The sequence below is a fragment of the Monodon monoceros genome, unplaced genomic scaffold (genome assembly GCF_005190385.1).
Source record: "Monodon monoceros isolate NGI ecotype Baffin Bay Population unplaced genomic scaffold, NGI_Narwhal_1 Super_Scaffold_19, whole genome shotgun sequence".
Taxonomy (NCBI): Eukaryota; Metazoa; Chordata; class Mammalia; order Artiodactyla; family Monodontidae; genus Monodon; species Monodon monoceros.
This window is the reverse complement of record NW_021703775.1, coordinates 53,884,365-53,898,871: the sequence shown is the minus strand read 5'-3', so window position 1 is coordinate 53,898,871 and position 14,507 is coordinate 53,884,365. Positions and strand designations below refer to the sequence as shown.

At 42.5% G+C, this 14,507-nt stretch overlaps 1 protein-coding gene and 1 pseudogene across 10 annotated transcripts in view; one reads left to right on the top strand and one right to left on the bottom strand.

The window, feature by feature from the left end:
- Nucleotides 1-14,507, top strand: part of MTA3 (metastasis associated 1 family member 3) — a 172,934-nt gene that overhangs the window by 147,892 nt on the left and 10,535 nt on the right. For 6 of the 10 annotated variants that reach the window (XR_003794878.1, XR_003794875.1, XR_003794877.1 and 3 more), the window contains exons 15-16: nt 2,105-2,191; nt 5,148-5,294. Coding sequence is in view for 6 of the 10 variants with exons in the window: in XM_029231778.1 (XP_029087611.1) it covers nt 2,105-2,191; nt 5,148-5,294 (234 nt within the window). In the remaining 4 variants the exon portion in view is untranslated. Of the gene's footprint in view, nt 1-2,104; nt 2,192-5,147; nt 5,295-9,203; nt 10,204-14,507 lie in introns of those variants that run through there. The other 4 variants (XM_029231780.1, XM_029231781.1, XM_029231777.1 and 1 more) reach the window with 1 other exon arrangement.
- LOC114900571 lies at nt 13,280-14,169 on the bottom strand (annotated as a pseudogene).

Sequence of the window (14,507 nt, the reverse complement as noted above, 5' to 3'; positions counted from 1 at the left end):
CAGAAACTATTTTTTTCTATTTATATTCGGCATAATCACTGAATGGATGCAATTTTTATGTTAAACAGTCATGCGGTAGTCTTAGCACCCACCTTTCATCCTAATTTATTCACAGTTGAGACTGATAGTTCTTGCCACCAACTACTTCCTATAAAATATAATGAAGATTGATGAAATATGGATCCTTCTAAAAAGCTTTGATCTCCCACTCAGGTGCTCTGTAGATTCTCACTTGGAACATTACATAATTAATCCTACTCATTTAGTGAGAAATTAAAAGCAGATTAATAGAAAGTGAAATGTCTATGGGTATTGTGTTGGTGACTCCTTTGATGGGTACGTTGATTATTGTCAAGGTGACAGTCATGTGGGAGTTCATCACTTGAAGTCACATTGGCAGTTTTCCTTTGGGCCTTATAGACTGGAATAAAGAGCAAAGTTAATCTTACTACTAGTAATACAGTAATGGTTTTTGTCCAAAACATTGAGCAAATACTAAGATGATTCATTCAAGCTTTATTTTATTAATAGAAAATAAATTTCTTCTCTTGTCCTCTTCCTAAGCAGAACTTGAATTTTTGGTGAATTAGTAATATTAGGAAGGAATTATTACTGTTAGCACACAGTGATTTGACAGGTGTTTGATCCTTGCAGGGTTTGGGCTGCTTTTTAATGTTTGTTTAGATTACTCCTCCAAAATATGCTTATTATATTTCTGACTGTATCTTCACTATTATTCAATAACAGGTGAAAAGCTTCATAGCTTAGTAATTTTTTTTTGCTCAAAGGAAATCAGCTGAGTTGGAGGAAAAGAAACTGGACCATTTATAGTTGTCAAGTGGTTGCATAGTAATTAGCCAGTGCTTGGGATATATATTCAGATTCCAGGCTGTCTGCAGTTTGTGCTTTGTCTATTTCAATATTTTTAAATGCTGCTTTCCCACCTTTTCCTGTTTAATAGTTATTGGAAAAGAGTTTCCTTGTTGAGAGGGCTAGAGCTAATGAAAAAGTTAATTTTTAATTTTAAATCATTTGAAGTTCCAGATTGAATTATACATTTTAATGCTAATAGTGCAGAGAATCCCTGTGGATGTCAAAGAAAATTTCCTGTATGTAGGCCTAGAAATGTGGTCTCAGCCACAGAAAATCTATAGGACATTTTTGTCAAAAATGTGAAGGTGGGAAAAGGCATAAACATAGCAGAATCATATCTGCTAAAGCTACTCTGTTAAGCTTTATGACAGTACCTGCAAATTTAAAAAACATTTCAATACACATTGTTTTTGTTGCTTCAGACTCCACTGCTTAACTCTTTGGTATGAGAGGCAGCCATGTTTCACATCTACTCTTCCATCTAATGAGAGCTTAAAAATTAAAACACAGAGAGTGTTTGTGTTGTGTGCTTTATTTTTCTCTGAACTGTTTTATGGTAGGGTATGAGGAATGTGATGTGACCTCTATGAACTAACATCCATCACAGTACTTTACTATTCTGACTATTGGATGAAATACCTGTCTGCATACAGGTAACCTTTTAAATCTCAGCACTAATGACATCATAGTAGGATATGAAGGATAGAAAACTAGTGATAAAACCAAATGACCCATTTTTACTTTTGGGAAGCTCTAATCTAATGGAATTGAATTTAATCGCGATAGATGAAGACTCCTCCATAGAGACCCACTCCATCTAGGTCAGGGATGGTCAAGTGTGTTGCCTTTGTCATTTTTGTCTTCCATGCCAGATTTATCCTCCATTAGGACTGATAACACCTCATACTTTATGGAAGCTTTTCTACTATAATGTAGAAATGCCATGGCTATTTTACAGATGAGCATGCACAGAAAGAAAGCATGTGCATGTAAGATGTGTGTTAGCTACATTCATAAGGGACTTTAAAGTGAGTATTCTCCAGGTAAAATCCCATTCAGCAATTTGAACCAGAACTGAAAACGGTTTTCTTAAGCCCCAAAGGAAATTATGGAGGAATCTGGCAGATTTTTTGCACTGTTTTCCACTTGCACATTTTATTTATGCGGTGTATGTAGCATAGGCAGAGAAATCACCCTCATTGGTTGTCTCCGTGTTTCTCTTTCTCCCCAGATGCAGACAGACATGCGGACCTATCTGGAAGTCCACTGAAAAGCAAAAGCACTAGGAAACCTTTGGCATGTATCATTGGGTATTTAGGTGGGTATTTCCTAACGGAAGAAAAACTCAACGATTTCTGTATCTTATAATCGGCTATTCAAAATTGACATACCTAAATTAAATGCAAGCCTTTCAAGTAGCTGCAATTGGATACCTTCATATGTATAGTCAATTTATTTTATTTCAGAAACTTTTATTTTTATTACCAAAACACAAAACATACAGAGTTATAGATAGGTTTACTTTTTCCGAAAATATCATTGAATAAAAATGTAATGTATATTTATGGATATAAATACAGATTAAGCAAAAAGAGGAAAATAATCACTAAATTATTAGAGGATGAATTTTTTTTTTTAACTGAAGTATAATTGACTTACAATGTTATATTAGTTTCAGGATCACCACATAGTGATCTGCCATTTATACACATTACAGGATGATCACCGTGATAATTCTAATTACCATCTGTCACCATTCTAGGTTATTATAAAATTAACGATGAATATTCTTAATATTTTTATTTAGATCCTTCCACTATTTCAAACCCACCTCACCCCTCCCCTTAAATAGAGAAAGATTGGTTTATTTACTTTTTAAAAAAAAAAACCAGATAAAACTGGCCTTTAACCCACCTTTAAACAGTATTTATAGTTTTAATGTGCCAATTAAGGTTACTTGAAAGGAAAGCATTAGTATTGCTTTCTGGTTTTTATCATGTTATTTAACTTGGAAGTCGCCAAAGATGATGGTTCCATTTACATTTTGAAATATAATTAGGAATAGTATAAAATTACTAGGCAATAACCTTTTTTTTTTGGAAAGTTTTAAGATAAATAATTTACAAAATAATGACTGCTAAAATGGTTCCTACTATACCTAGAAGCTATAATGGCATGTTTTTATGCTTCTAATATTCTTGCTTTTTCATCTTCTCAGTAAAAGTGAAGTATGTTCTCAGAGTTGCATTGAACCTTATTACTTATATTTGTGAAAGATTTATATTTGTGAAGTGTTCAGACTTAAGACATCCAGTCTTTTAAAAATCAAAGTGTAGCCTTAAAGTTGGTATATGATCTGGTCCTCATCAGAGCATCCTAGGATTCAGAAGTGCATAGCTCCTTCTTTGATGTTATTTTGCCACCTTTTTTCCTGTTTTATTCCTCAGGGCCTAAAGAGTTGCTTTGATAGCCCCCCAAAATATCACATGGTTATCACAGGCACGACCTAGCTCATGGTGATCAAATCCTTGAAGTTTGCTATCTGTGTTCCCTTGCAGGGCCTAATCCTAGAAGCCCCTCCCACCTTGCAAGGGAAAGTTTATGATCATAAAAAATAGAATATAATTGCATATTAGTCAGCATTTCCATAGGTAATTATGTGTTCCTGCTATGGGCAAATTGGTTTCTGTCTCTACCAGATAAGCCCAAAGCAGTGCTGTCCTTACTAACTGAACCACTTCCCTATATAACATATTTCTGAGTATTTACTATGTACAAGACACTTCACTAAGTGATTTGGGGAACACCAAGATGAATACAACCTTGCCCTCAAAAATCTTCAACTAGCAGGGAAGGCACACAGGTAAGAACAATTGAGCAAAGGATTAGATCCTATAAAAGAATTACAGGTAATAAGCATTGGGCACTTGGAGGAAGGGATAGTTATTTCTGATGGGAGTTAGGGCAACTTATGTGAAGAAAGTAATAGTTGATCTCAAGCTTGAAAAATAGGTAGTATTTGAATAGATAGAATGTTTTTCCCCTTATGAGGGCCAAGAGAACTAGATGAACAAAGGCGCTTGAAAATCGGATCAAGGAAGGCAGGTTTTCTGGTCCTCATGGAGCATAGCGTATGGAGGTTGTGATGAAATATGAGGTTGGCAAACCTTCAATACCATGTCGAAAAAAAAATCAGCACTGTATTTTGGTTAGTACCTGATCCATTCCTAAATTTCAGCAAGTGTAGGATTTTGACCAGACCAATACTCCTAACAGCCCTTCCTAAATTTCAGTAAATAAGGCTGATATCCTGGCCCTCACCTGGGAAGACAGGGTGGCTTGTGCATGATTGGCATGTTGGGTAGTGACTCAGAATCAGTGAGCAGGCTTAGCTTTAGAGAAGAGGTTGCCTGGTAGACTGAGGTCCTTAAATCCAATTGCTACAGTGTTGCAATTTCTGTCCATCTACTGACAACTACATACTTCACATAAACACATGTACCACATGCACATTACAGTTTTGTGATATATCCTCTGTCAAAGTTTTCTTCTGCTGCTTTTTTTTTGTGTGTTTTTTTTGGCCATGCCACGCGGGACCTTAGTTCCCTGACCAGGGATCAAACCCACAGCCCAGCAGTGGAAGTGCAGAGTCTTAAATCACTGGACCACCAGCGAAGTCCCGTCGTCTGCTACTTCTTAACTCTAGTATTTGGAGTTTGGTGTCAGATTTCATCTATATCAAATTGTTTTTCGCTGGGAGTGATTGACCCTGGTCCTGTGTCCTAGTTGCAGAGCCAGAGGAGGAATCCTGTTTTTTCAGAAAGCTCTCACACACCAGATGTGCTACATGCTATCTATGTTCCTGGTTTGATGGAGCACAAGGGTAGTTTTCTTTAAGGCTACCTCTCCAGATAGCCTTTGAATTTCTAATTCCTTGAAGAGTCAGATGCCTTATTCCCCTCATAAATCTCATGTTTAAGTGACCTTCTGAAGTGGCTTTTTTCTTTTTTTTTTTTTCTTGTACTCACAACATGAAGCTCAGAGCTTCAGCTAGCAGGGGCAGAACCAGCTCCCTTTTGATAAATAAAGCCATGGTAACAGCACTTGAAGTTGATTCATTATGCAAGTACTTGGGAAAATAAGCTGGTTCATAAGGAACTGGCTCTTAGCTCATTAAGAAATAAGAATAAGATGTGTGCCTATTAGCCGATGTAAGTGCACACAGATTTTTAATACCATGTTCTGAGTTGAGAAACCTTTCTTCCCCCTGTCAGAGATCCATCCTTCGAAGAAACCTAATGTAATTCGATCTACACCAAGCCTACAAACCCCAGCTACCAAGCGGATGCTAACCACCCCGAATCACACGTCTCTGAGCATTTTGGGGAAAAGAAACTACAGTCATCACAATGGCCTGGATGGTATGTAAGCCCAGGAATTCTGGGGGCTGATCCCGTAGGCCGGGCTTCTCTGCCCTTGCCTGCTCCCGAGTGTTGTCTGCCACATCCAGGAATGTGTAACAAACAGGTTCTTCTACGCCCTGATTGAACTGTGTGGGAAGGGGGATATGAGGGAAGGCTGCCATGGGCCACAGGGAAGACATGTTGCCAAGTGACATTTCTCCATCTCAGAAGGGACCTTTTGGTTCACATTTCCTGTTAGGAGGCTTGTTTGAAAATGAAGTCTGTATTTAGCAGTTGCCTCTTCTGGGCGATAATGCTCTTGCTGTGATGCATACTCACTGCTCATTTATGTTTTCTTGAGCAGAAGGGATTATTTCGCCTTATGTCTGAGACAGCAGTGCTGTCTGGGGGTTCTTCAGTGTTCTGTGGATCATTTTAAATTTGGCATTTGTCCCTGACTTCTTTCACCTTATAAATGTTCTTAATTGCTCAAGAGTACTACAAGTCATGAAAAGAATTGCATGGTTGATGTCTTAAATGCAGAGATGATAATTTGTTTGAAATGGAAAAACTGAGAGATATCACCTCTTATGCAAAGTGCTTCTCTTGGGCTTGGCCATATAATGGCTCTTGAGGTGGAACTGAATTATCTTCCTATTCAGACTATAAACACAAGTGTAACAAATCATCCAGGCAGTATATATTGTTGATTTCAATATTCAATATTGAATTTCAATATTCAATATTGATTTCAACTCCTGGAGTTTGAAGATGTCTTGATTGTTTAAATGTTGGCATTTATTTATGAATAAAACTGTCTCCAGGCTTTTCATGCCTTGTGGGACTCTGAATTCCTTCCTTGACAGTAAATTATTTATAACGAGGCCCTAGAGCAAGGATGTGGAATAGACCTTCTAGTAATAATTTCCCATGGTTATTTTCCTTCAGTATGACTTTTGATAGTTATGGTGATGTCAAAATGAATAAAAAATTGAGGGTGAAGAGTTTAGTTTGCATTTATAGGATATCAGTGTGTTGTAGATTTAATTCTCCTCTCTAGGTCTTATTTTTCTTAATCACTTTCATTTATTCAACCAGCGTTTATTGAGCACCCACCAAGTTCCAGGCACTGTGCTTTCAAGAATTTAGCTACACAGTAGTTTTGCAGAAATACTTCCTTGCTAATGAGAACATCGGCCATCCTTGCCTCAATATGCCTGATGTCTAGTCAGAAGAAGTCCAAGGAAGGATTGTGTCAAACTGTGGAGATTGGATTTCTTTCCAGCTTTTCCTTGCCCACAGCGTGGGACCTTTAGGTTCAGACTTAAATGGAATAAAGAATCTTTCTTTTCCATCTTATCACCTCCCTGGACTGTCTAGGTATATAGTCCTACTGCAGAAAGTAAGTTCTGGTTTATTTGATATTTATATATTCTTTATGGTAAAAAGACTCTCGCTGTGACTGATGCTGGAACAGCAGCTTTCTACTATCTTTCTCCACTCACACCCCATGGTCATGGTCATTCTGGGCCCCAGTCCTACTCCTGCATTGCAGCTCCTTTTGTTCTTTCCTTGTATCACAGGAACCTGTCTCTTTGGAATTTCTAAAAAATGCCATTATGTAGTGTTTCCTCTCTAGGGCTGTTTGTCCCATTTCCTTCTGAATGAATACTTTTGCGAGGTCATTGCTTCTCTGCTCTGAACAGGAGGAATGGACAGGGCACACAACGAATCCCTGGTGTTATGTTGACTGAATCCTTCAGCCTTGTTGAGGAACAGACACTTGTCTCATTTTCTGAAGAGACCTAGATGTTACACTTTTTTCAAAACCCATTTGTCTTTGCTCCCCTGTCATGGTACAGAGAGGAAGGCTGATGACATGTGCCTTACCTGCATTATCTCATCTGATTCCGTTGACAGAAGGTTTCAGGTCAGGGGACTTAACTGTTTTGCATAACATGGTATCTCTACTGCCTGGCACAGTGCCTGGAACTTGGGGGGTGCTCAGTAAATGTTAGTTGAATAAATGAAAGTGATTAAGAAAAATGAGACCCAGAGAGGTGAATTAACTCTTCCAGAGTTACCAAGTACTCCATAAATGGGTTGGGGTTCCCATCCAGGTGTGACTGATTTCAGAGTCTGCTCTTTTTTTTTTTTTTTTTTTAATTTATTTATTTTTGACTGTGTTGGGTCTTCATTTCTGTGCAAGGGCTTTCTCTAGTTGCAGCGAGCAGGGGCCACTCTTCATCGCGGTGCGCGGGCCTCTCACTGTCGCGGCCTCTCTTGTTGCGGAGCACAAGCTCCAGACACGCAGGCTCAGTAGTTGTGGCTCACAGGCCTAGTTGCTCCGTGGCATGTGGGATCTTCCCAGACCAGGGCTCGAACCCGTGCCCCCTGCATTGGCAGGCAGATTCTCAACCACTGCGCCACCAGGGAAGCCCCAGAGTCTGCTCTTTTAACCACTGTTGTAAATGAAGTTGAGGCTCTCAAACGTGCTGTATCAGTCAGCAAGGTAGAAACTACGTAAGTTATTTTAACAGCTCTTGTAATATCAGAAATCAATATGACAGATATTGAAGAACAGAATAGGTAAATGGGGAGCATGGGCTGGGGGACAGGAAACAGCCACCATCACTAGAGCTGCGAGAGCAAAAGGGACAAGTTGGGGTTATCACAGCTAGAAGCCCAAGGAGCTGGAACTCAGACCCTTGAGGAAAGGGCGCTGCTCTGTCGGTGCTGGCATCACTCAGAAAGTGTGATGCGGCTGCTTCTGGGAGTGTGAAGACAAGCTGGGGACCGACACACACTGCTGCTGCTCCTCGGGGTGATGCTGGCAGGAGCAGGAAGGAGCAAGCCTCTTGCCTTGTAGGTGCCCTCGGGCACCCCCTGCTGGTGCAACAGGGATCTGGCTGGCAGACCTGAAATGGATTTACGGAGTCCCAACCCCACCCAGAATTGCAAAGCTGAGTTTAAGTGGATGGACGTGGAGCTGAGAGGCAAAAGTGGAACAGAAACACATATTTTAGAAAGTGTCCCCATTTGTGTATTCCCTGTGGACCTTTTCCTTGGGATAATTCATCTGTTTCTTGTTTCCTCAGGATATAAGATCCTGACTAACGTGAGTTTCCAAGGTGAACTCAAAGTACTAGAAAAAAATGTTAGGCTAATAGTGAGTTTTCATGGGAGAGTTAATACCATTATACACTGGAATTGATAGGTACAAATTCATGGAAGAGCTTTGCCCTGTGTGATCCAATAATAAAACCGGTAGCACTGCTGTCATTATCAGCATGTCAGACAGGTGAGCACACCAAACAGGATGTTGGTGGGCAGAGCTCATCTAACTGGAAGCAAAGCCTGATTGTACTGGAATATCCAGGTCTCTCAGCTTTAGGGCTTCCTGTCCCCTTAGCAGCTTGCCCCCTTTGCTCAGCCTCCACCCTCAGTTGGAGGTTCTTCATAATGGGAAGAGAGTCTCTGGATTTCTGCTGGTAGAAAGGATTTTACCTGACATTTAAAAAAAAAAAAAAAAAAAAGATGGACAGCTCCTTCTTATCTTCTGAAAGTCACTGTCTTTCACCTGGCCCTGGCCCTGGTCCTTTAAAGGCCCTGGTATGACTGGGGGCTGGAAGTCAGCACTCTGTGTCCTCTTAACCTGTGGCACCTGGTATGACTGGGGGCTGGAAGTCAGCACTCTGTGTCCTCTTAACCTGTGGCACCCAGCCACACACAGGCCTCTGTGAATGGAGCTTAAATTCCAAGGGTAAAAAACAAAACCTGCATACATAAGAAGCCTCATTTTTTGGAGTCAATGTAGACTTACCCAGATCCGTATCAGTCCCCCTACTTTCAGCCTTTCCTGTCAGGCTGTAGGTCCAGTGGTGTGCCACATGCTTTCCAAATCCTGTCTCCTTTTCTGACTTACAGATGCTTTGATGACATTCCTAATGCCAGCCAACCAAGTATCTACCACATTTGGCTGACTTTGGCTAACACCAGGTGGCTGTGAAGAGAGAAGGCCCTGAGATCAGTGGGGATAGAAGAGGCATTACTTTCCATGTCTGAGAGCCCAAAAGGGAGGGCAGCAGGGGAGATGGAATTTGTCTGTGCCATGGAAAAAAGCACATCTGACTGTTCAGAGTCAGAAGGGATTAATTGCTGGCTTCTCTGATTATTTCCTATGTGGCTTTGGGTAAATCACTTGGTTTCCTTAACCTTTTTTTTTTTTCCCCTCTTCTGTAAAGTACAGATTTCATTTGCCTTAACGGTGTTGTTATAATGATTAAAAATTTTCACCTACTTTACACCACTTGATCTTCCAAACACTTTGTGAGGTAGGTGTTATAACCTGCATTTTAATAATGAAAAAATCTGAAGCTCAAAGAGATGAAGGGATTTGCCCAAAGTCACACTGCTAGCAAGTAGCAGAGATGAGATATAAACTCCAAGTCTAAGGTTGTTTCCACTGGGTAAATAAGCATCCCTGATCTGTGTGTTGAGTACAGCATGTACCTGGGAGGTGTTTCTGTGTATCGGAGATGGGTTTGTGTCTGCAAATATGGAGAGGAGTGTAGAGCAATTTTTCTTTGCTCAGACTGGGAAGTGTAAGCCATTATTGTCTAATCAAAGCCGTCACCTCCATCTCCTGCCTCTGTGAAGCTCCTCTGACCATATCGTACCCCCTCCTTTTTCTGGAACTTAGGGGATAGGAGCTATATTAGTGTCAGAGAGAGGGGAGAAAAAAGAAATAGAGAAAAGCCACAATCACTTAAAGGTGAGATGTGTTTCAATTAAATTATATGATATTCCCAGCATTGACTCTGACACATAGTAGGTGTTCATTAAGTGTTAAGATTCCATCCCCTCCTTTAAAGAAGAACTATTGTTAATGTTCTATTTTGAAAATTGTTACAATATCAACCAAAGTTTTTTTAGTCATATGTGAATTGTATATAAATAAAATGTCAATACTTTCCTTATAATTACATTGATTTCTTGCCTAAAGGTATGATTCTCAAAAAAATGACTCTTGGATTTGCTTGAAGGTAAATCGGTATGTTCCAATGTATATTTGCACATAAAAGGGGACAGTATCTATAAAGAAAAATTGCCCTTAAGTTATTTAGAAGAATATTAAAGACAAAATTAGGTTTATAAAGAGGGCTCATTCAGCTTCCTGTAGGTTCCTGTGATTAGAGACCCTATGGCAAAGGGGATGGAACACCATCCACCCGAGGCAGCGAAATCTTTTTCAGAGTGAAGCCTGGGTCAGAAAAGACTCCAGAGATGAGAGGGGCAGAGGGGCTGTACAGGCATCTCTCACCCTGTCCTGACCCCCTAAGGAGATGCCTGGGATCCCCTCCCCACCCGCTGTCAAGATGCTTGAGTTTTGGTCAATCAGCAGATCTTCCATTGCACTGCACAGGGACGAGGGGACTTCCTGCTATGTCTCCATCTTTATCAAATGGGGACCCTTGAGAATAGCTTCTGCTGTGTAGTGATAACAGACCAAGGGAGCATCAGCTGGGGGTGCTCTTAACCTTTCTCTGAGATGGCATGGCTTTCGTTCCAAGGGTACTGCTGAAGCAGGACTCAGTGTGTCAGGAAAACCAAAGGAACAGGCTCAGAAGAGAGGTGAGTTTTCAGTGGGACAGAGTCAGGTCATCTGAGCGAGGAAGTTGATGAATTGTACAATAAACTTCTTTTTAATCTGCTCTCCTCTGGCTTATTTCCCCTGCGGTATGTGAGTGTACTGCAGGTCGTTATTTTTCTTATTCGTTTTGTGCATTGAGTAACATCATTTCTCAATGTCTTTATACCATGAAGAGGGTATCTAATGTGGATGCCTCTAAGTATAATATTATAATCTGGTGTGTGAAGACTGTCCTTTTGATGACTTGTTTCTGAAATCAGTGATTCAGCAGCTCCAACTGTTTGTTTCCCACCCTGGGAAATGGGCGGTGGTGAGGGCCATTGTACCAGTGAGAGAGCTCTGGGAATGCATCTGCTGTCTTCACAAATCCCAATAAAAATAGACTGCCAGGAGCGGCTGACGGTGCTTCTCGGCATGCTTCGGCCCAGGCTGCCTTCTGTCAAAATTTTTATGTCATTTCAGAAGACTAAACCATTTTTTATGGAAGAACATTGAGTGCCCCTGGACTCACCACTGGTCTCCTGTCCCAAGGTATAATGTTATAACCTGATTAAATATATCAAAGTACCTTGGAGTTTTGTTTTTTTTAATAAATTTATTTATTATTATTTTTTTTATTTTTGGCTGTGTTGGGTCTTTGTTGCTGCACGCGGGCTTTCTCTAGTTGCGGTGAGCGGGGGCTCCTCTTCGTTGCGGTGCGTGGGCTTCTTATTGCGGTGGCTTCTCTTGTTGTGGAGCACGGGCTCTAGGCACGCGGGCTTCAGTAGTTGTGGCACACAGGCTTAGTTGCTCCGCGGCATGTGGGAGCTTCCCGGACCAGGGCTCGAACCTGTGTCCCCTGCATTGGCAGGCAGATGCTTAACCACTGCGCCACCAGGGAAAGCCCCTTTCAAGTTTTTTTCAGTTTTTATAATGGATCATTATGGCTCAGAGTTTGTTGAATGTGAAGCAATTATAGAAGCTTATCTAATGTATCTGGAGAGTTTAAGGACTGCTGAAGCGTCTTCTGAGGGCAGCGGATGTTCTCTCACACTGTGAAGCCATAGGAGCGGGGGTTGTGGAGGAAGACAGGCCCAAGTACCTTAGGTGTGAATAATCAACAGCTTGGTGTTTTGACACATTCTGGAAGGATGCCAGATTGGCCACCCCTGGGACCATTGCTGGGTTTACTAATAAATATCACAGTTTCTTCCAGAGAATAGTCTTGTCCTGACCCCTGAGGAAAATGCTAGTGTGTGAGCCTGTAAGAGGTCTAGGTTTGAGACCCTCTCAGCAATAGGGAGGTCTTAGAAGAGTGACTGAAGTCCGTGGTAGTTATGCAAGGGCCGTCAACTGTGAGAGCCAGCCCTGGCCTCCTCAGTAAGTGTCTCTGTTTACCTGCAAGGGTCATTACAGGAAACCTTTTTAACCAACCTATCCCTGTGTATTCCCATTCTCAGTGACGTAGAAGGTGAACCTCTGAGAAAGAAAGTGAACCTCTGACTTGATAGCTGGGTCCCAATTTTGGCAGGAAGGGTAGATGCTTGGGAAAGGAAAGGGAAGACAGCAGAGGGAGGGAATTGGTCCCTGAGAAACAGTTCTTCCTCAGCAGAGGTTTGACTCATTCATCCAAAGAGCAGGCACAAATGTCTGAGAAAGCTATTGGGACATCAGTATTAGATCTTGGTGCCCCAGGGAAATAAAGACCAACTCCAGAAACCAATTGATTTAGGCATCTCCCTACACAGTCTCTTTATTTTTTATTTATTTTATTTTTAAAATAAATTTATTTATTTATTTTCAGCTGCGTTGTGTCTTTGTTGCTGCGCATGGGCTTTCTCTAGTTGTGGTGAGCGGGGGCTACTCTTCCGTGCGGTGAGGGGGCTTCTCATTGCGGTGGCTTTTCTCATTGCAGAGCATAGGCTGTAGGCACGCGGGCTTCAGTAGTTGTGGTTCGCAGTCTCTAGAGCGCAGGCTCAGTAGTTGTGGCACACGGGCTTATTAGTTGCTCTGTGGCATGTGGGATCTTCCCCAGCCAGGGCTTGAACCTGTGTCCCCTGCATTGGCAGGCGGATTCTTTTTTTTTTTTTTTGGCTGCGTTGGGTCTTCATTGCTGCGCTCAGACTTTTCTAGTCACAGCGAGCAGAGGCTAGTACTCTTCTTTGCGGTGTGCAGGCTTCTCATCGCGGTGGCTTCTCTTGTTGCAGAGCATGGGCTCTCGGGCGCACGGGCTCAGTAGTTGTGGCTCGCGGGCTCCAGAGCACAGACTCAGTAGTTCTGGCGCACAGGCTTAGTTGCTCTGCAGCATGTGGGACCTTCCCGGACCAGGGCTTGAACCCGTGTTCCCTGCATTGGCTGACAGATTCTTAACCACTGCGCCAGCAGGGAAGTCCCTGCAGGTGGATTCTTAATCATTGCGCCACCACGGAAGTCCCAAAACCTGGACATTTTATGATTCTGCATCACTGAAGGTAATCTGAGGTATTGGATGACAGCAGTGACTTAAATCTGCTGGGGACTTTTTCCTCCAGTGCTCTTCAGATCATCTGGGATGAAGACTTTGCGAGCTTTCTTAATCACGGGCTGTGGCTTCAGTTCGTCCTCAGAGAACTTGGGTTTGCGAGGGTCAAACATTTCCTGCCCGGGGATGCTGGAGAGGGCAAGGTCGGCCGGGTCTGGCTCATAGCCCACCGGGACCTGGATAGTGTCAGGGTCAATGGGGCTCGGAGTATTGCGGTTGGCTGGCAACAGCTGGTCTGGTCTGATGGGGCTTTGCATGCAGTTTGGGGATGGGATGCCAGAGTGAATGGGTGCAGAGGTCCGACTGCTGAGGTCCATGACGGAGGGGGCAGCTGAGGAAGCCGGCTGCGGCCCGGGAGGGTGAGGGCTGTGGTCATGCTGAGACGGGCTGGGGGGAATGCCATTTTCCGACAAAAACTCCTCCAGGTCCATGTATTCCACCTGGAAAGTATCTCCGTCATAGGGGAGGGTTTTGTCCCATAAGGTGGGTCCCAAGAATGCTGACTGGGGGACCGTCGGGCTCTTACTCTCATCATCCAGCTTCTTTTCCTTTATCTTTACTAAATGCGTCTTCGTGATGAAGGGGGAGCTTCAGCGGGTTCTCCAGCAAGGACCCGAGCACGCCGTAGGGAGGTGGGATAAAGGTGGGATTCAGTGGGAGTGGTCGGGACATTTTCTCCATCGCTATGCACTCAATTTTTTTTTTTCTTAAAAAAAACCCCACCCCAGCCTCCCCCCAGAATGTTGCTGAGCTTCTTCCTCCGTCCTTTGCCAAAAGTTCTCGCTTTCAAGGCGGTGGAGACAAGGGAGGAAAAAAAAATTACCTATGTCTTTATAAATACATCTGCATAAAAATATAAATATATCTGCATAAAAAAAACCTTTCAGGTTCCCAGTGCAGTCCCCAGGGAGCGCGCCAAGTGCCCGTGGGCTCCTCCACGACGTGCAGGATGCTCTCACTTGCCTCGAACCCCTCGTCTTGTAAAATGTTCAAAATTGCGAAAAGGAAAGAAAAAAGACGCAGACGACTGCAGAGGGCGGAAGGCAGGGCACCAACCAGCCGCATCGGGCCCTCCCCC